The 22157-nt window shown below is 44.2% G+C and overlaps 1 protein-coding gene across 4 annotated transcripts; it reads right to left on the reverse strand.

Moving 5' to 3' along the window:
• Positions 1 to 1365: 1365 nt before the first annotated feature.
• LOC147461162 (uncharacterized) lies at positions 1366 to 21935 on the reverse strand. Of its 4 annotated transcripts, none has more exons than XM_086508789.1 (12): positions 21740 to 21878; positions 20369 to 20791; positions 19725 to 19826; positions 19494 to 19639; positions 3172 to 3281; positions 3011 to 3095; positions 2784 to 2868; positions 2503 to 2556; positions 2311 to 2379; positions 2156 to 2221; positions 1922 to 1990; positions 1366 to 1744 (listed from the first exon to the last, which is right to left on the reverse strand). In XM_086508789.1, exons 3-12 carry the CDS (start codon positions 19734 to 19736, stop codon positions 1601 to 1603), a joined length of 840 nt encoding a protein of 279 aa, XP_086364915.1. In that variant the 5' UTR covers positions 19737 to 19826; positions 20369 to 20791; positions 21740 to 21878; the 3' UTR covers positions 1366 to 1600. The 4 variants fall into 4 exon arrangements, with proteins under 4 accessions (XP_086364915.1, XP_086364914.1, XP_086364913.1 ...); XM_086508788.1 differs by having other exon boundaries at positions 20369 to 21024; positions 21740 to 21877; XM_086508787.1 differs by lacking the exon at positions 20369 to 20791 and having other exon boundaries at positions 1366 to 1725; positions 21740 to 21935.
• Between the last annotated feature and the right edge of the window lie 222 nt (positions 21936 to 22157).

Below are 22157 nucleotides of genomic sequence, written 5' to 3' on the forward strand. Positions count from 1 at the left end.
CCTATTCCCCTTATTTGGAAAGTATACATTTAACTCTGGTGGGGGTTCAACATGCACATCATGGCACATTGACAACTTAATGCTATGAAAGTAAATGAGCATGCAATGGATTTGTGCGCACCACCAATTTGAGTACCTGGAAGGTTGTGCCTTTATGATCGGCTGTAGCATGAGTAAGACAGGATGGAGGGTGGCCTTCAAGCTCGATCCTCGAAGCTTGTATCAAATGTCGCAAAGCTAGAGCCCCACCTTGCTTGGAGTCGTCGATTTCTAGACATAGACAATGTGCAATCCTCCATGGAAAATCGCAACCAGCACAGAAGCACAAGAATCAAGATGCGTATGCCAGAGTTTCTCCAAAAAAAGAAAACTAGATGCACTTAAGAGACCCTCTACATACTAGAGACTTCGATTAAGAAGCACAAGATAAAGTATACGGGAGAGAGCACATAACAATTACAGCTTAAAAGCGTTTTTTTAGTGCAATACCTGTACAGCTTAAAAGCTCTCTTACCCTTTTTTTCACTGCAATACCCGTACAGCTTAAAAACTCTCATACCCTTTTCTTCACAGAAATACCTTCCATTGCATCATCTCTTTTTCTCCTGATAGATCCACATACGCCCTAGCCTGCACCTCCCGACTGTCAGTTCTATTCGGCCATAATTCTAGCTTCCACTTACCCTCTAGTAGCAAATGTTTTAAGGCACACTAACTCAGCAATGATCCATATTCAGTATACAACCTTGTACTGTTTGTCAGTGCATCAACATTTGCCTTGTTCAAGTGCTTCCAACAAAACCATGCTTGTTTTTCAGAGTGTCTTATCTCAAAATGCACAAATGGTCCTTATCAAACTACTACTTTCCACCTTATAATTTATGAAGGCCTTCCTACATGGTGACATTTATGGCTGGGTTCAGACAAGCCCAGCAATAGATACGAGCTTTTGGTGTGCCTCAGTACTTGCTATTCACAAGGTGCAGAAGAAGAGCTGTGAATCAAAACAGCCACAGCACGTCGATAGAAGAGCGCGGTCAGCGTCCTGCTTGTTGCACTGACAGGCTCCCAACGGCCGCCCAGTTCCAAAGGGGGGAGGGGGGGTTTCAAAAGCCCCTCTTTTCTTCACCCCGATCGCTGTGAGCCACCTTAGCTGCACGAACCTGTGTTGACCTTTTCCGTCGGGTCTTCTGAACCCAGCCTACAGTTTAAAATTCTAGAAGAAGAGACCATACATTCGTGCACTTACTTTCAGATACAAAACAATAGTAATTTCACCAGCAGCAGGCTAATAATGTACTGTTACTAAGGGTAATCATCTACTCCGATTGTTGCGAGCTTCAAAGGAAGGTTATTTTGAAGGTGGAAAGCAAAAAATGTGGTCTATTTTCAAGTATAAGAGAAGCCGTGGCATAGCCCATCTCTGCTTCGGATATCACTGTAGACCCAAACTCAACATAGCACAACAGCAACTAACTGTACATGGAGCTTCTCAGCACCGCTGGGAATTGAGCGCAGGTCTTTACCCACCCACCCGAACACTCTACAAAGTGTTTACATCTACTATCTGTCCTTAGTATACACTGTCCTTAGTATACAGTTAATCATCAATATTGACGGGGCCTGCATCCTCATCGTCTCTCCACTCCACATCTTCCGATTCTAGCCCAAGTTTTGCCCCGCGCTTTTCGTGAAGCTCCGCGCCAGTAATGTTTGCCTCTCTAGCTGCACCATCAATCAAAGCCTGTCAACACAGTAACACGATTCGGTTGAGACGGCACCACCAACATGCACTACCACTTGCACTTTGCAGAAGCTCCTTAAACTAATACAAAAACTAATTCATATTGATGCTTATCAACACCTAAGGCAAACTCAATCAAACGGCCAAGGCAAACTCAATCATCAGGGAACTCCAGACCTGCAATTCATTTTCGCTTACTCGAAGTTGCTCGGCACAATTGCGTACTTGAAGAAATGCCCTCTGCAGCTGTAATTAGAGGATAGCAAGGCAATGCTCTCAATTCTTGTATGTCAACACATGCAAAACCGCATCACATGTGCCACAAAACACAACACACACCTAACTATGCACATGCACTCATACAGACAACAACGCAAGCACAAGCGCGCGCCGAGCATGTACAACTCAAACCTTTAGAAGTTGGGTCTGTTTCTGAGAAGTAGCAGCCACTGCTGCAGTTAGAGATTCCTCCAGTTTCTGCATCATAAATTAGAATTAATGAGTCCGCTAAGTGCCCTTCAGCCAGCAGCAGCCCACAAACGCTGTGTCCAAAGATACTAGTTTACCTGAGATTTGGTTTGTAGTTCTGTGATTTGTGAATCCTTAGATGCGTTTTCTTCCTCTAAACTAGCTAGCTGCAACACATTAACCAAATTCTTCTGTCAGAATGAGTCAAAGGCTGAAGCTACATGATTGAGACGCTTCATGCGAGTAATCTAATCATTAAGCTCTTTAAGCATTTGACAGTAGCATCATACCCGTATTCTTAGCTCATCACGCCTTTGATTAGCTTTTTCTAAATCATCCTTTATCTGAGATGAACAAGAAACACCAGATGCGTTGTAAGCAAGCGACATTCATTTAACTCGAAAACAAAAGTGTCAAGCAGCCTTACTCATCTCCAATCAGCATTTATTCACGTAGCCAGAAAGAGGGATTGATAATGATCAAGATTTCAAATAGTCAATTATCTTATGGATATAGCTGAGTTCACCTTTATATTCCAAATAAATTATCTTGTGGATATAGCCTAGTTCACCTTTATTAACTCCTCCTCTCGTTCTTTGGCTGCTTTCTTGTTCAACTTAATGTGCTTCTTATTTGCCCCATCTGTACTCTGTAAACTGCAAGGCCAGTAAACGCATTTCAAACCTACCTGAAAAGTGAGATGATTGACATAACTTTTTCTTTGACATTTGAATTCTTGATGATCAGTATATATTACTCCTTTTTTGTTGCCAAGGACAAAAGACCAAGCAGACCTACCGATCAGAGCTTCGAGGTGAGGGTGAAGGGGAACTACGATTATCCTGTCTACCTATTGGAGATGCACTCCTGGATAAGCTACGACCTGCAACATCACATTCGTAGCTTAAGAAAGGGAGTGTAATATTGAATGATACAACCAGCAACCACTACTTAGTCACCTCCTTGTGGTGAACGACTACGCCGATGTGTGGGCAGCCGACCCCTGTCAGAATGATATGCTCCTGGTGATAACCTTCTATTCCTTGGTGGTGAAAATTGACGCGCGTTCCTGTTCAATCCAGAAACAAAAAGACATTGAATGACTAGACAACTGACAGCCAATCCAGGCAAAGGATTTCAAGTTTGAAACAAGCAAACAAACGATTATCTTTACAAGTGAAGTGACCGCTGTGAGAGACTAAAATAGACTCAATAATAACAAAACTCCTCATTATTTGAGGACACATAAGCATAAGCTCATTATTTGGTGACGCATAGGCAACAGCATATCCTGTATCAAGGTCCAGGCTCAGTTTTTCAAGCCCGAGGCCTCCCAGGCAAAGTGCTTGTATTTCAGAAATTTACCTCCCAAGTAATGTTCATGAACAACTTTCATGAGCAAACACACATCACGACATGATGTGACAGAAGAGTTCAGAATGCATTCAGCACCACATCACCAAATTATACACAAGAACCAAAAAGAAGCTTGAGGACACGTATACTTCCAAAAGGTCAATAAAACAATTGCATGATTCAAAAGGACTTGCAATCAATTTTTTGACGGCGAATCTACGTGTATCGTTTCTATCAGATTTAACAACCACTCACTCCCAAAAAGTAGCTCAGACCTGTAAGTCTACCATATCGCTAATACTCAACCTCATCCACATTAACACATCAAACAGTACTCAGCATTGTCACAACTGCCGCTAAGTGAAAATAGCTATAGGAAAATTACCCAGAGAAGCTAAGTTTGGTGAAACTTTGAACAACCAGTCAAACTGGTTCCTGCTCTTTAGAATAGATTTAAACCTAGATGAATCCAGGATAAGCCTATAAAGGAAAGTGTCAGATATAGGCCATCCACAATCAATATCTATACCTAGATGAATCTCGGATAAGCCCAAATTCAGCCTTCATGGTCGTCACCCACAAGACAAAATAACCATCAGCTTCATCATGCATAGTATTGACTAAGTACCACAACATCTCCACTAACGTTGTCAGTGCCCAATAATGGGTGTAGAACTAGGTACTAGCATATGCTCCCAAACACAGCACACACCACACGCACACACATGAGCATACATCAACACAGCTCAAAGTATTGAGTTTCTGTCATGACTCTGGAGATCAAGGGCAAGTCAATATAACCATGATCCATCAGCTTCATCTCTTGAATAGAGCTTACTTCCTATCTCTACGGCAGAAATCTTCTTTCTTGCTTCTGCTTTATTAACTCAAAAACAAGACTGCTTTTAAAGCTTACAGCAGAGAGTCTTCTCTCTTGCTTCTGCTTTAAAACTCTAAAGCAAGACACCTCTATCTGTTATGAAATCAAAAACTTTAAAGCTTGCTACATCTTAATAAACTCTCTGCCTAGTTTTTTGGAAGGGTTTGAAAACCCACGTTTTTGTTTCTAGTGTTGTTTGGTGGGTGTTTTGGTGTGGGGGGGGGGGGAGTCATCTCCCAGGTTTTCCCGTCTAGATCTTGTGAGGCTATGCCCGGCCTTTGACATGGTATCAAAGCCTAGGCTTGATGCCACCTAGTGGATCCCGAGCACAAGGGGGCTGAATTAGGCTGCGTTTTTCAGCCAGTAGGAAGGCAAGTTCTGGCTGCGTTTACGTCTCGGAAATCACCCTTGGACCAGCATTTTTGCATCAAGAGGGGGTTGATCTGTCCCTGCTGCATTTTTGTCGCAAAAAAAGGCTGTGAACTTGCGTTTTCAGACGGTTTTTGACCGAGGAGTGTTGCTGTTTTCTCAACGGGGAGTTGGACGAGATCTGATTCAAGGTGATTTGTGTGCGACAGTTCATGCCCGAAACCTTTGCAAGTTTTCAGCCCGCTGGTTGGAGACTTGTGTGCAACAAATGGGGGTACTTTTAACCAATTTCAGCTAGTGTACCTGCCCTTGCTAAGAAGATTCGAGATCCCTTTCAATGGGAGGTTACTTTCAACCTTGGATCCTGGTTTGCACCGGTCTATGGTGGATTTCTCTCATGTCTTGCATCGACTTGATATGTTTGAGGATGGTGTGGCATACGAGTCAAAGGTTGTCCATCTTTGGGATACTCGGGCACGACACATGTATGTTGGCTTCTGGCATTGTGAGCCGGCCTTTGGAGCAAGATGGCTCGACTAGTTCCTGGAGGGGGTGTGGCCGATCTCCAATTTTCCTATATCCTATGGCTATTGATGAGATGCCAACACGGCATGGTGTTTGAGCAACAGAGCTCTAGCTTGTACAGTTGACACAAGTTTCTAGAGCATAGCAAACACCGATGGCGGTTGTGCGCACTTGGTTGTCATTGGTGGACAAGATTGTCGATCATGGGCCCTACCGTTCTCTATATAGAGGAGTGATTGATGCAATGGCGGACTAAACTTGCAATTCCTCGTCACTCTTGAAGGCCCTAGATTCATGGGCTTGTTGTGTGCCAAGGATCTGAGAGGAGGTGTTAAGAGTTTTGGAGGTCATCTCCTAGGTTTTCCCATATAGATCTTGCGAGCAAAGGCTTTTGTGTTTGTGCTCAACCTTATGGGGCTTTTCTAGAGTCTAGACGTCAAGTTCCCCAAATTTGGTTCAATGAGCCACTTGTGTCCTTTTTGTTGGTTGCCCTTCATATTCCCATTTATTTGGCATCAGTTGTTCACATGTGGGTTGGGCATTCTTGTTTAATTCCCTATGTAGGGAGGAGCAAGAAGTCCCATTCTAGTATTATATTATAGAGTTGTGAGACTTGTAGTCAACTCTTGTGATAACAGAGTTTTTCCCCATGAAGCTTGAGCACACATTCTCTCTCTCTCCATCTTCTCTCTCTAACGTTTCTCTCCTCGTCGGATAGATCTTTCACGTCTCTTGGGATAGTTTCCTACGACGTTAAAATACCCTTCTTCTCGGGTGTGTGTGTGCGCGCGCGCGCTAATAAAACGTGGAAAATGGTATAACCTTTCTATCACCCAAGTGTGGTAGATTGGTTATGCCATTTCCCTCTTGAATACCACGTCTTGAGTTCAACTCTCCTCGTCGGATAGATCTTTCACGTCTCTTGAGACAGTTTCCTAGGACGCTAAAATACTCTTCTTCTCATGTGTGTGCGTGTGTGTGTGCGCGCGCGCTAACAAAATGAGGAAAATGGTATAACCTTTCTATCACCCAAGTGTGGTAGATTGGTTATGCCATTTCCCTCTTAAATAACACGTCTTGAGTTCAACTCTCCTCGTCGGATAGATCTTTCAGGTCTCTTGAGATAGTTTCCTACAACGCTAAAATACTCTTCTTCTCATGTGTGTGTGTGTGTGTGTGCGCGCGCGCGCGCTCTAACAAAACGAGGAAAATGGTATAACCTTTCTATCACCCAAGTGTGGTAGATTGGTTATGCCATTCGCTTGAGTTCAACTCTCCTCATCGGATAGATCTTTCAAGTCTCTTGGGATAGTTTCCTACGACGTTAAAACACTCTTCTTCTTCTTCTTCTTCTCTCTCTCTCTCTCTCTCTCTCTCTCTCTCTCTCTCTCTCTCTCTCTCTCTCTCTCCCCCCCCCCCCCCCACCAGCATCATCCCTCCATTGTACTTTGAGGAGGTTCCTTGATCTCGGAACCTATAATAAAGGCCCCATGAGAAACTCTTTTAGGGAAATGTCAAACCACCAAATATGAACAAGGCCAAGGAAATGCTCCACGAACATATCAAGGGCACAACCTCAAGATAAACGTACAAAACGGCCACCATAGCGGTGTGATCTTCAAAATGTCCAATCTCAAGGGCGATAAATGTATAAAGTGAAGCCACTACAACGGTGTGATCCCCAAAATCTCCATAAACTATCAAAAGAAATTACCATGACTCTCTTTGTTTTCAACAAAAACCTCTCAGATCTTCTAGCATATACATTTTCTGTAATCCGTGCAACGGAAGTGTTTAAGGATTTAGCTCAGATCTAGTACTCCGCACAAACACAAGGTTACTTTACTTCACTTGAAAAGAGAAACTGAACTGAGCACAATGAAACGAGAGAGAGAGAGAGAGAGAGAGAGAGAGAGAGAGAGAGAGACGACACAGCATGTCGGGTCCCAACCACCCTCAAGGGCCCGCTAGAGCAAGTACTTTCTTTATTTCTTGCACAAATGCTGATACAATGATGTTAAATGTTGAGATGCCGATGGGTACTTGGTGTAGATGCTTGGTACTGCTGAGATGCTGATAGGTACTGCGGTAGGTGTTGAGGGGTACTCCAGTAGGTGCTTGGTCCTTGAGAGGCTAAGTGTTGGGTACTGCGGGTGCTTGGTACTGCGGGTACTGTTGGTGTTTGGTACTTCGGGTCTGCGAGGCTACGGCTGGATACTAAAAACGCTAAGGTCTGAATGCTGAAATCTGATGGCTAAACCGCTGATCTGCCACGGTGCTAGAGGCTGATGTTGTAGATGGAAAACGCTGGTGATGCAAGGCTAAAAATGCTAACTGTTCTGGGCTGAAAACACTAACTGTCCTGGGCTGAAAACGCAGATGAGGTGCTGAGGAGACGCGGGCGATCTGGCCTGAAAACGTCAGGTACTTTGGGGGTGCTGATGAAGTGGGTACTTCAGTACCGACTTGCTCTCCTCCTCCTCTTGGTAGCACTGACCCAAGGCTGCCTATATAGAGCTGGGCGAGCAGTCCTTCTGAAATACTTAAATGCCATGCTAGAGGTGGTTCACACGCGGTAAAGTGCATATATGCTGGAATGATTGTACTGTGCAAGAGAGGGTATGCAACTATGACCTGCCTGGACATGCACGTCCTCCTAGATGCTCACATAGGTGCTAGGCTAGGTCCTACGCTAACTACGACTGACGCTAGACAACAGCAAAAGCTTGTCCGCGTGGCGCAAGTGCAGTGCACACGTGACACCACAAGACAATAGAACCATCAGCTCCATCGTGCATAGTATTGACTAAATACCACCACGTCCCCACTAATGTCATCAGTGCCCCATAGTAGGTGTAGAGCTAGGTACTAACATATGCTCCCAAACACAACACACACCACACACGCCCACACACACGAGCATACATCAACACAATGTTCAGCATGCTGAGTTTCTCTCACGACTCCAGAGATCAAGGGCAGACTCAACCATAATGAAGCCTAGCACTAAAAGAAGCCTTAAATCAGAAAAATTAGCACAAAAATGAGATAGTTGATGGGGCGTACGCGCAACAGATAGAAAGAATTAGCTTAATATCAACCAGTCGTAACTCGGACGAAAACTACAAAATGTGAAGTCTGCATGTCTGCTATACGACTAAAAAATATACCTAGATGAATCCAGGAAAAGCCCAGATTCACCCTTAAAGAAAAGTGCAAGGTATAAACTAGAGATAGTGGTCATTATCATTCCCTAAACTAGTCATTTTTCTTGTTTTTTGGAGCATATGAAGGCCCATGAGCCACACTCTTGGAGAAAATCATTGTGTGGCGAAGGCCTAGGAAAGGCATACACATGACACTTCAACACTCTCTTTTGTGAATCAAAAGTACAAGAAAAAAGACCTTCCTAAAGAGGAAGCTAATAAATTCTCTCACACAAATTGGAGAAAGGTGATTTTACGATTCAACCAAAACTCAAGTTGATAAAGACATACCCAACTGTCAAGTCGATGATGCAGAAGTATAAAGCAACAAGGAGAGAGAGGGAGAGAGAGAGAGAGAGAGAGAGAGAGAGAGACTCATGAACCGACCAAGCTTGGCAATGAATTGATGATAATACAATGGGGGACTACGTGTGCTTATAAAGCCACCTTGTAAATTGCCCTACCCAAACTTTGACAAATAAGTGAAATAAATACCTAAAAGCCAAAATAAACAATGGGATCACATTGGGTCATTCACTTGAGATGCCATAACTTTAACACCCTCATTGCAACTCATAGTGGACATAAATAGTGAGACCAAGTCGATGAAGAAGCTACCATGGACACCCCAGCACCGGCCGGAATAACTGAATGCCTCGATTATGCTACCCACAACTTTTTACCTTGGAAGAATGCCATATTGAGCATCAGTTACCTTGTAGAACATTGAGTTGTAGACTACACTACATCCAAGAATCCCCATTCGTGTGAACTGTGAACACATCACGTCCAAACTTTCCAGACAATGAACTTTGAAACACATCCTGTCCATAACCGACCAACAACAATGGATTGGCGCGCACATCCGTAGTGTTTTAGATACGTCTGATTGGTTCCCTGTCAGATGCATGTGCATTGAACTTCGACCCACGGGTTCAAACACCAATAACTTGAACTCCAACACAAGGGTCCAAACTATTTATAGGGAGCATTGCTTGCCACTCACAAGCCTCTCTTTGGCTAAAGCTAGTGGCGGCAACTACCTTCTGACTAAAAATCTGGCGTCATGGCCACTGTAGTCGCCGTCACGTGTGCCATGCCGATCTCTAGTTTTGCCATCCTTGTCAAACTTTCCTTTGCCTCTCTCCTCTAGCAAACTCGTGTATTTGCTTTTGGCTTCACAATTCCAAGCCAAACAAACTGACGGCTTCCTTGGGAACTTTGACCATGCATAGGCTTCTAGCTCAGCGGTGGTCGATCCATTTTCCATAGCCGATAGTTGGATTTGGTTATAGTTCTCCACGATCAGTCCCCCATGACTACCATGAGCAAAAGACCCAATACACAATGACAAGATGGTGGAAGTGAGTACCCCCTAGGCCTATAAATAGGTGCCCAAGGGGAGATAGGGCAAGGCCCGATAAAATTCCCCACAACCCAGCAGAAAAATGATATATGGAATTATATGTGGGCGCCCGGACAAAAGTGGGTGGCCGGCCCCAAACTCACGCGGCTAGACTAGGTACAACCTAGACTATGGGTGGCCAGCCCGGAGACATACTAGCCGTGCAAGTATGCCCTAGACCTGTGAAGCAGCAAAGTGGTGTAAGTCTAACACCCCCTCTCAGCACCCGATGCTAAACAAACCGGAAGATGTGAGGCAAATGATGAAGATGTCTGCTGCGATGTCCACTGAAGGACAATACTCCATGAGTGTAGCAGCAGTTTGGGGTATCTCGACCACCGAGAGATCTCCATGGTAAAGTGTTGTCACGAGCAGTGTAGCAAATTGACGTACTCCGCCGATACAGTGTGAAGATACAGCATGAAGGTCCCGAACTAAGTGTAAAAACAAAAGAAGTGCCAATAGACCTGCAAGTGCCCTGCCCAATAGGATCTGTGGTGTGTAGTCAAACCGTCTGGAGAAAATGGAGAAGCCCAGGGACTATCATGAGAATGATCGAAAGCCTGTCAATGCATGAACCTGCAACCCAATGTGGCCAGGTGGCTAAGCTGTGTAAAACTCCAAGAAGGCCAGATATAGTAATCTGCGCCATAAACCTCCTCCGAATTAAGGAAAGCAAGACTAAACAGTCTGCATTGTAGAAGCTACCGTAAGCTGCACCAGTCACCGAGAGACCGCACGGATCACCAACGGATGGTGTCCTGTCAATAGATAGGATAATCCAAGATGAGGGGAACGCCAGACTCAACAGTCTACGCTGTGAAGGGCCTCTGAGAAGAGGTGTGGTCAGACCAAGCTGTCTACACCGTAATCATCCTGTATGAAGAAGGGAAGTCAGCCTGAGAAGTCTGCGCTATGAATGATCTCTGAGAAGAGGACAAGCCATACAAATGTGTCTGCGCCGTCTTGCTTGTATCTCCTGCCTCCAATCCTCCGTTGTCAACCAAAACAGAATCCGCGCCAACAACGCCACCAAACCGCAACTCGGTGTGGCTCTCAAGGTGAATGAGCTAGGAGTGGCCTACTGCCCAGGTCGGTCTGTCGTAAGGTTGTCGAGGGTGAGTGTAAGAAACTCTGAAGGTAGCAATCTAAATGATCAGGAGTGTAGAAGAGCAACTGCACTACCATCCAAGCCAAGCTCCGGGTGAGTCCGGATGTAGTCGTGGGATGCCTGAACTCCCGCATCTTGCGGGTAAACTCTCCAAGAGAGTCCAAAGCACTAAAGTCCCACTCCAGTCTGTAGAGCCAAGCAATGAACTTGTCCAAGAAGAGATCCAAGATCCTCTCCCTAAGTCCATGTAGATGCTCCTGTGTAAGCAAGGGACCTGACGTGTCGAGGTCAAGTGGTAAGTGTCAGTCCACCCAAGATGGTGGTGTCCTCTCTGGGGAAGTCAGAATCCCATATGCCATGAGCATGGCCATATCTCGTGTGAACTCCTCAGCTGAGTGCATAGGTGTGTCCATAGAAAACCACAACTCACCACCACCTCTAGAGTGCGCAACCACCAAATGATGGCTGGAATGAATGGATCTCCCAAGGATCGTACGCCCGTAGATGATCAAGCCGATGTCGAAGATACCGTGTACTTCAGCAGTCATTGAGAGACCGTACGCACCACCACCGGATGGTGTCCTGGCAAGAGGTAACTTCATCCTCTGTGAAAAACACAAGCCAGGTGTCTGCTGTCCACCCAAAAACACAACTGCAAGGTGATGAAAACGCTGCTGTCCAGCGATTTTCAGCGTGCTCATACGCTCTAGGCAGGGTCCAGAGCAGTGCAGAGGGTGTAGGGAAGGTGTGTCAACAACACAAAGTGACCAATAAAACCGTCGAAAATGGGCTGAAAACCCAAAAACGCACATGAAGGTCAAAAACACAAATGAATCTGGAGGGGTTTTCCGTGACAAAGATGTCCAGAAATGGTTGTCACAAATGGGTAACGTGGCAGTAGATACACTCTCCCTGGCAGGCAGGCCCGAAAAATCCGCAGACAGGTTGACGTGGCAGTGTACGGATTCCGTGATTTGCGGCGGGAAAAGCGTTGACAGGCTGGTACGGAATTCCGCTTTTTGTGCTGGACTGTACAACAGCTTTGCTTTTGCGCAAGGAATTTCTACGCAAGCCATAATTTGGGAAGCTTTTGGGCTTTGCTTTATTTTAAGCCTTTTTTTTAAAGAGATAGCAACTTTTGGGGCTCTGTTTTTGGCATCCCTTGTAAACCTTTAAATAAGTGGGTTGGGTTCCCACTCTGCAGAGCATCTGGACGCAGAGTCTGAGAGTGAGACCCCTCCCACTCCTTGTACTTTGAGTTACAGATTAATACAAAAAGAAATACCGAAAGGGGCGCCAGTCCTTGGGGCCAATATCTCTAGGCACGGAACTCCGCTGGGCCGTGTCGAATCAATTGTGAATTGTGAACTGTTTTGAAGTGAATCTCTGTTGTGTCGCAATAGAATCTTGACTTAGTGTCCAAGTTTGTTACGGTGGTATCAGAGCACGGCCGATTTCTCTTCTATCGAAAAATCCGATCCTTTTTCTCGCAACACTTATGGATTCAAACAGAGATCAGTCGAGTTCCTCTGCATCTGGGGATGCGGGAAGATATCACAAAGAAGATTCTCACGAGTACGGCCCGCCTTGGCCTACTCAGGCGGAGATTGAAGAGATGGAGCATCGACAATTGGTTGACTATGCGACAAAGATGATGATCAACCTTGCGAAGAATCCAAAATTTGCAAAATTTTGCCTTTTGACGAAGTGCACTCTAAACGGCGTAAGGCCACAGGACCACCTCAAACCGGCACTCAAGAAACCTCCTACTCCGAGGAAGTTTACAGAGCAAGAATTAGAATAGGTGGTTGATACAGGAATTACCCAGCTTTTTGACGCAACCAACAAAGCCAAAAAGCACGACAAAAAGCAGAAGAAAAGCACTTACTTCCCAGGTTATTTGGGTCGTCGATCTACTTTTGTCTCGGCACGAAAGCAAAAGAAGCATGTGCATTTGAAGAAGTGTCCAATTCTTCTTCTTCTTCTTCTTCTTCTTCTTCTTCTTCTGACAGTTCTTCTAGCTCTTCTGACTCGCACGAAGAAGACAGGAAAGGGAAAAAGCAAAGCAAAAAGCAAAGCTTCGGAAAGGGTAAGAAAAAGGCAAAGAAGCCTAAGGTTCGCCCAGTTTCTGACAGTTTTATAGAGGACTCGTCTTCAGATAGTCCGGACTCCGATGACCATAGATTTTATGCAAAGAAAAAGAATTTCTATAAAGCCAACCAATATGATTTTCTAGAGGATAAAAGCAAGAAAGTTCGAGAATTTAAAGAAGGTGGACAGTCAATTAAATTTGACACTTTTTTCTGGATTCTAAGATGCTTCGAGAGCTTTGGCCTTCATACAACAGTTTGATATAGCTTTCTCTGAGGACATTACTCACAGCACTCCAAGATTCGGAGGGCTACCTCTTACTTCAAGGGAAAGGGAAATGCTCGAACATGGTGGTCCACTCTTCTACTGAAGAAGAAAATGCCAGTTAAATGGCAGAAATTTAAAAGGCTTTTTATTTCTTCTTGGTTGACTCGGGAGGACGAACGCGACATACGAACTGCTTGGAACCATCTCCGGATGACCAAGAAAGATACCTTGGACGCACATTGCGAGAGATTTTGGAGCTCTTTTCTATCTGCTTCTTCATTTAAGAAGATCTCGTTTAAAGAACAAATTGAGCGGTTTACCTTGGGACTTCCTACGGAGATCCGAGATCACTGCTTAGAGCAAAAGTCGAATTCTATTCAAGGACTGATGAGTCATGCAAAACGGGGTTTTGCCATACACTCAGGCAGTTTCACTTACCCCACAGATGAGATAATGATGCAGAAAACAGAGCAGACTTCTAAATGAAAGTAGAAAGAAGAAGAGCCCCCAAGATCAGAAAGATAAGGATGCACGACCCCAGCTCACTCCTCGGGAGGGAGCCAACTACATCAAAGAGGGGAAGTGTTTTGGATGCCGGGAACAAGGACACATCTCCGCGAAGTGCCTCAAAAAGGCACAGAAAGAACAAGATGAAGAAAGGCCAAAGAGTTCAAAAGCAGCTGAGGAACGTGGACGATGAAAGCAAGACTAGTTCCAGATTGCATGGGTACTGACCCAAGCACGATTGATGAGAGTACAGAACTTTGTCGAGCTTGGGGCAAAGTGAAAGATCAAGAAGCCCTGATTTTCTTTGATGGAGGAGCCAAGGCCAACTTCATTTTACCTGAATTGGCGACGCGGCTCGAGATTACACCCGATTGGATGGGACCACAAGCAGAGGCAGTTCTAGCGGCACCAGGCAGGGACAGCCATTACACCTGTCATTGGCAAACTTCGGTTGCATTGTCAAGGGTATTTGGGGCACGAGGACTTCTACATAATGCCCTTGGAAGGTTGTGACATCCTCTTAGGAATTCCCTCATACCATAAGAACAACGTCGTGGTCGATTATCGGGCAAAGAAAGCGACACTAAGGGCCGAACCATTGTACTTGATGTGAAACTTAAGGACGAGTCTGTCCCTATTGTATTGGCTTCGGCCATTTCAAAATTAATGAAATCCAGTCTGACACTCATGCCAATTGCTCTTTTGAGGCCTGCCAGGCGAGTTGCCACCAGCTCGTCCTTAGGATCATATCATTAATCTGATACCTGGAAGCACACCACCGAACCGGCCACCTTACCATGTGAGCCGAGCCCAGAATGAAGAGATTATGAACCAAGTGAAAGACCTCTTGGAAAAGGGTCTTATCCGACCGAGTACTTCACTGCTCTCTGGTGTTGTTGGTTTTGAAGAAAGACGGATCTTGGAGAATGTGCATTGACCTATAGAGCTCCAACAAAATCACCATCAAGAACAGATTTCTGATTCCTAGGATTGATGATATTCTAGACCAACTACAGGGATCCTCTTGTTTCAGCAGGATCGATTTAAAGAGCGGATATCATCAGATCCGAATTGCGCTGGGAGATGTCTACAAGACAGCTTTTCGGACAACCTTCGGTTTATTCGAGTTTTTGGTGATGCCTTTTGGGCTTACCGATGCTCCAGCGACCTTTAACCGAATGATGAACAAGATTTTCAAAGAGTACAAATCTTTTGTGGGCACTTTCTTTGATGACATTATTGTTTTCTCCAAGGATGAGGCAGAACATAGACGACATCTACTACAAGTCTTTCAGGCACTGCGGGATCACAAGTTAGTGATCAATGCAAAGAAGAGTGATTCTTTCCTACCAGAGATACACTTTTTGGGACACATTGTCTCAGCAGAGCAGGAGTGCAGATGGATCCGGCCAAGATAGAGACTATCCGTGATTGGCCCGATTTGAAGAATGTCCATGAAGTTAGAAGCTTCTTAGGCTTATGTTCTTACTACCGGTGGTTCATTAGAAGTTTGCAGAGGTTGCTTCCCCTTTGCATATTTTGACACAGAAAGGAGTCCCTTTCTCGTGGGGACCCACAGAGGTGACTGCCTTCCAGACATTGAAAGAGAAATTGACTACAGGACCAGTTTTGACTTTGCCGGATGTGCAGATGTCATTCGAAGTATATTGTGATGCTTGTGGTCGTAGTCTGGGTGCGGTCTTAATGCAAGAAGGCCATGTCATTGCCTAAGAGAGCCGATTGTTCTCAAGGCCAGAATTGACAGCACAGATATATGAGAGAAAGCTTTTGGCGGTTATCCATGCTCTTACTCAGTGGCGACATTACCTACTCGGAGCCGATTTTACGGTCTTCACAGATCACCTGAGTTTACGCTACTTCTTGTCACAGAAGCAGCTATCGAAAAAGTAGATACGCTGGGCGAACATCTTGTCACATTTTCACGTCTAGATTGTCCATGTGCAGGGACAGAAGAACTTGGTGGCGGATGCTTTGTCCCGGAAACCGTCGCAACTGGCTATTTCAGCGATACATCATAGAAGCTTCGAGGATATGGTCGACCAGTATGCCACAGATACAGATTTTGCAAATATTTTCACTCGAATATGGAATGGGGAGTTAGTAGCGGGATATTCCATTCGGGATGGCTACTTGATGAAGAAAACGATGTTGTGCATTACACAGCCGTTGAGGAAAAAGGTTTTAACCGAATGCAACTGTCCACCATTTTAGGACGTGGACGATTTTGTACACAGTTGCTTGGTATGCTAGAAGGTCAAGTTTGAGAGGCATAAAGCACAGGGATTGTTACAGCCTTTACCCATATCCACCCGCCCCTAGGAAAGTATTGCAATGGATTTCATTTTTGATCTCCCGAGAATACAGAGCAGGCACGATGGTATCTGGACTGTTATTGACAGATTTAGCAAGCAAGCTCATTTAATTCCAGTGAAGACCCCAGTCAAGCCGGATCACTTAGCGAGACTGTTCATTGCCCAGATATTCAGATTACATGGCATGCCTGAGACAATTATCTCTGACAGAGATCCCCGATTTACGAGTTTGTTTTGGAAGGCTATTTGGGAGAACATTGGCACGCGGTTGCAGTTCTCGTTATCTTTCCACCCACACACAGATGGGCAATCGCAGATTGCAAATTCAGTCGTACTGGATTTATTGAAGTCTTACATCTCGAATCAGAAGACTCAATGGGAAAAGTATTTGCCCTTGGTGGAATTTACCTACAATAACACGATACACTCTTCGACGAGGAAGACGCCATTTGAGATTATTGAGGTGCTACGAAGGTCCCATCCTTCTTGACAAATTTAGCAAGCAAGCTCATTTCATTCCAGTGAAGAAGACAGTCAAGTCGGATCACTTAGCGAGATTGTTCATTGCCTAGATACTCAGATTACATGGCATGCCTGAGACAATTGTCACTGACAGAGATCCCCGATTTACGAGTTTGTTTTGGAAGGCTATTTGGGAGAACATTGGCACGCGGTTGCAGTTCTCGTTATCTTTCCACCCGTAGACAGATGGGCAATCAGAGATTGCAAATTCAGTTGTACCGGATTTATTGAAGTCTTCCATCTCGGATCAAAAGACTTAATGGGAAAAGTATTTGTCCTTAGCGGAATTTGACTACAATAACACGATACATTCTTCGACGGGGAAGACGCCATTTGAGATTATTGAAGGTGCTACGAAGGAACCACCCTTCTTAAATAAGATTTTTAAAGCCAACCAATACACGAGGAACTTGGACACAGCTTTTGCCAAGGTCCGGGAGACTTTAGAGAAATCTCAAGAAAGACACAAAAAGGCAGCAGATTGACATCGTCGCGATTTGAAATTAAAGGAGAACGATTGGGTGCTCTTACGTTTGGAGAAGGCACGCCTCAAAAAGAAAAAGGGAAAGGAGCGGCTTTTTCCAAAGCTTAGCATGAGATACTATGGACCTTTCCAAATTTCCAAAAAGATAAATGATGTCTCCTTTACACTAAAGCTGCCTGATACTTGGAGGATTCACAATGCTTTTCATGTGAGTCTCCTGAAGCCTTTTAAAGGTGATGTGCCCGATGATGGGGAGCCAGATGAGCAACCCAACGTGGAGGAAAACAAGAAGATACTTATTCTAGAACAGATTTTGGCACATAAAGATAGAAAGCTAAAAGGTAAAATGAGAAGGCGGTTCTTGGTTAAATTCAAGAACTATCCCGCATTGGATGCGAAGTGGATGGAGGAGGAGGACCTGACAGATACTCCTCAGATTGTGAACCTTTACCTTGAAGCATTTGGTTTAGCATAGTCTATTCCAAATAGAACCTCGAACTTAGCTTGGGCGGAATTTGGTGCAACGGGATTGCACAAGAGGGGAGTCGCTCCACTCCTTTGTCAACAGATTGCCCTGATTTTTGATACTAAAGTCACTGATGTCTCTTTTGAGTTTCAGGGATACTGTGAGCTAGCAATATTCTGCTGTATGACTTTATAAACTGGAATTTCCGATAATGAAAATGATATTGATTTGTTCTTGACTTGTTTAAGTGCAAGGACCGATAGACGAAATGACTGCAGCATTTCGGTCTCAAAGATCTCGATAGACGTGATTGCAATAAGGATTAGTTCATCAGGCATCTATGAGGTCCCGATTGCATCTAGATGCGATTGCTAAATACGTTGCCGATTAATCATGGTCTAAGATCCGAATGAATTTGGAATGTGATTTGTCATGTGATATCTTGTGATATCTTGTGATGTCTTGTGATGTCAAGTGATGTCCTGTGATGTCATGTGATGTGACTGTCGATTGGTACATGTGCTAGATGTGTTTTCCTAGTGAGTCGGTACTAACAGTGTGTTTACTAAGACAGTTTATGGCCTCTGTCTGTTTTGCAGGCATAATCGAGGGCGATTACAATGCTTTGAAGAGAGGCGTATGTCACAAATGGGTGACGTGGCAACAGATACACACTCTCCCTAGCAGGCAATCTCGGAAAATCCGCAGACAGACTAACGTGGCATTGTACGGATTCCGTGATTTGCGGCGCAATTTGCGGCAAGAAAAGCGCTGACAGGCTGAATTTCTACGCAAGCCATAATTTGGGAAGCTTTTGGGCTTTGCTTTATTTTAAGCCTTTTCTTTTTAAAGATAGAAGCTTTTGGGGCTCTGCTTTTGGCATTTCTTGTAAACCTTTAAATAAGTGGGTTGGGCTCCCACTCTGCACAGCATCTGGACGCAGAGTCTGAGAGTGAGACCCCTCCCACTCCTTGTACTTTCAGGTACAGATTAATACAAAAAGAAATACCGAAAGGGGCGCCAGTCCTTGGGACCAATATCTCTAGGCACGGAACTCCGCCGGGCCGTGTCGAATCAATTGTGAACTAGCACCCTACATATCCAAATACAACAAAGATATACCAAATGTCTGAGTATAACAGAAAGAGCCAATAACAAAGGGAGTTAGAAAATTGAACTTAGCTGCAGATCGAGATATCCGTGAAAGAATCAGCATGGTCTCGATGCGATTGCTAAATGGTTACAATGATCATGATTTGTTTCTAAGACCCTCGACAGAAATGTGATTGACCAATGACAGATGTCTTTGTAGAAGTGCTCGACTTGTGGAGTCCGGTACATGGGTACTCTCTCTCTCTCTCTCTCTCTCTCTCTCTCTCTCTCTCTCTCTCTCTCTCTCTCTCTCTCTCTCTCTCTCTCTCTCTCTCTCTCTCTCTCTCTCTCTCTCTCTCTCTCTCGTCAGGAATACCTATGACTACATAAGCAACAACACCATGATGCATAAGGTTGTAGATTTGATTGAAAGTTACTTGTACATATCCACGAAGTTGACTAATTTTGCCCTTCCAATAAAACAATCCTCCATAATATAAAAAAACAAGGGTTTTGTCCCAGCCTCTAATCTAAAATTACCCTTAAGATCCAATGCTTGCAGAATGTTTAGGAAAAGAAAGTCTGAAGCTACAAGATTGATTAATTGATCTTTTTAATACTATGTCGTTTGAAAAAACCGTGAAGCTAAACAGAGAAAATAACTCACCCGCCTCGATCCCTGAATCGAAAATCACGGTTATCTCTGCCTCTACCTCTGTCCCTTACTCCAGCAAATCGACCATTATCACGCCCAAAACGGTTCCCACTTTTTGCAGTTGCTTCATTTACTCTAATCGTCCTACCTTCAATGGACTATCCAAAAATTCAGACAGCTAATTAGTTTCAAGCACAGAATAGACACCCTCTTGCATCAAAACAGCCAAACTTTAGTACTCACCCCACCATTCATGTTGTTAATTGCCTTTGTTGCAGCTCGGGGATTGGTGAATGTAATAAATCCATACCCACGAGAAGTACCAGATTCCTTATCAATAATTATCTGATCAATGTGCATTCAAAAGGGAGAGAGTAACTTGCTCTGCGTGTAAATAACTTGATTCTATTCAAGTGCTCCTAGCAATACATAGACTACAAACACTTTCAGTTGTCGATAGGCTTAGACCTGAACTCTGATGTTTAGAGAGAGAGAGAGGGAGAAGGTTAACTTAGCACAAAATTGAAAGTCCTTGATAGATAAGTATTTTTCAAATACCACACCGTAAGACATAGATAAACTCTTCTGATGAGGTTCATTGTCAAAGCAAACTCTTTTCCTAAAACAAATCCCTCTAATACCTTGCCTCCAACGCGGCTAGGGTGTTGTCCAACCACAAAAGGAGACTAGTCCTAACATGTTTACAGACTCCATAAGCACACAAGGAAAGCTTATTGATATTGTATTCCTCCAAAATGTGACCCTAACAATAACTCAACAAAAAGCATGCCTGACCATGACAGCAGTAAAGGCTGTATAATTAAACAGAACCATCAACTTTGAACAGATAGAGAGCAATTTAGGAGCACCTCGAGATAAAAACTTACCAGAGCAGCTTAGAGTCGAAACATACTATCGAAATATTGGCCAGACCAAGATATGGATTCCATAATACAACACGCGCCAACAAGATATAGTGTAAGAAACAAAGAAATAGGATATGGAGACAATCCATCAGCTAACCCAACTTATCAACGGCTCAAGCCAAAACTTATCCAGCTCCAAAACTCAGCTTCCCTCTGACGAGCTTGCTTCATCTAGCCAGATAGCCCACATACCTTGAATTGGACACGAAAGCCTGATAAACCTCAGGCCTTGGAGCAAATAGATATGATCCATCCTTTAAAATCCAATAGCTTAAGCAATGTATGCCATGCTGCGCATCAAGATTCTGACATATAACAGCTACTGTCACATAATCCAGATGTTGAAAAGCAGAAGATCTTCTCGAGATAATGATACTGTTTGGCCTGCGCTTTATGACCCGGTCAAAATACAATTGTATCAGAGCTATCATGTCTGAAGATGAAGAGCGATGAGCTGTGAGCCCCATAAATGACAAAGAAAGCAGTCGAAACTGTCTGCCTTGAATAATATGATATGTAATGTAGCATCCAAAAGGTATTGTACCATAAGAAACCAAAATTTAGCAAACCCTAACTACAAGAAGTGGCCCTTACAACTGTACACTTAGTGAATTCACCTGCAAACACCGTTGTTTTGAGTAGTTGCACACATTGTGAGCTTCAAAACAATTCAATTTAGTTGTCCACATAATATCATGAAGGAATTTGCAAGAGTGCAAGCAACAAAGAGCCAAGTCGTTAGCACATATGTAACAAGGGTTTCTCTTGCATGACAAAGCCATGCAAGCTAGAAAGACGCTCAAGACTAATTCCGTCATGCTGAAGACTACAGCAGTAATCGTGAACTATCCATGCCCAACTCCCATAAATAATGTGCATACAAAGCTCCCCTCAGGAAGTGAATGAATTCACTGCACTGGAAACTATCACAGTTTTCACCTTACGTAACATAACAGAATGCATAAAAACAAGTGCAACAGCTTTAGTATTTCCCTATGTACCCCTGGATGATTTCATGCACAATGGCATGTGCAACTTTGAAACTCCATAGACCACGAATTCCTACTATATTTCATTTGCGACAAATAATTACAAAGATTTCCCATGACCACATCAACTCACAGAAGAAGTGTCTAATGGTTGCCGAAAAACATCAGGACTCTCGTTCACTCTGCAAGGGTGACTCTACATGACCCAACAGCCTAGACCATGTCACAGCTAAGACCTTGCATAATCATTGTCTTACGCATGGAATGTTTTGCGCCGCCTCGACACCGAAATATAAAGACATACGAGAAATCGGCAACTAACAGCAAAGAGATGGAAAGAGACCTTGACAGCCACGATGGAGCCGAATTCCTCGAACTTGTCGCGAAGGGCGTCCTCTGTAGTGTCGAAGGAGAGGCCACCCACGTACACGGAGTTGTCGTCGTCCATGGCCATGGCTCAGTTTTGCTGCCTGGGTCTGTCAAGATCGTTATACTGCAGGAGGCAATGCAAGTTGCAACGCTCGGTTTTCTCACTGTGAAAAGCAAGATTCCAATTTACCCCCCTCATGGTGACTATTTTTCTTTTTGAAGGTGTGCCCACGATTCATTTTTAGTGTTTCTCTTAAGAGAATTTCAAGAGATTCCCCTTCTTTGAGCTTTCTACGTGCATCCTAGAATTGGCACTGTGCATGGGGGTTGGTTTCTCTTTTCTGCAAAGCCTCCTCTCCACCATAGCTTCTTGATTGTTCTCTTAAGATCTT

Source organism: Adiantum capillus-veneris, chromosome 3 (genome assembly GCF_014529385.1).
Source record: "Adiantum capillus-veneris isolate H3 chromosome 3, ASM1452938v2, whole genome shotgun sequence".
NCBI lineage: Eukaryota > Viridiplantae > Streptophyta > Polypodiopsida > Polypodiales > Pteridaceae > Adiantum > Adiantum capillus-veneris.

Bases quoted from the DNA above. Each gene is read 5' to 3' on its own strand.
- LOC147461162 (XM_086508786.1), bottom strand. From the start codon at position 21,850: ATGGCCATGGACGACGACAACTCCGTGTACGTGGGTGGCCTCTCCTTC. The intron at 3,096-3,171 runs GTGACTAAGTAG...GTGATGTTGCAG, and splicing joins TAGTCGTTCACCACAAGGAG to GTCGTAGCTTATCCAGGAGT. The intron at 1,745-1,921 runs GTCTGGAGTTCC...CTGTGTTGACAG, and splicing joins TAAGCGAAAATGAATTGCAG to GCTTTGATTGATGGTGCAGC.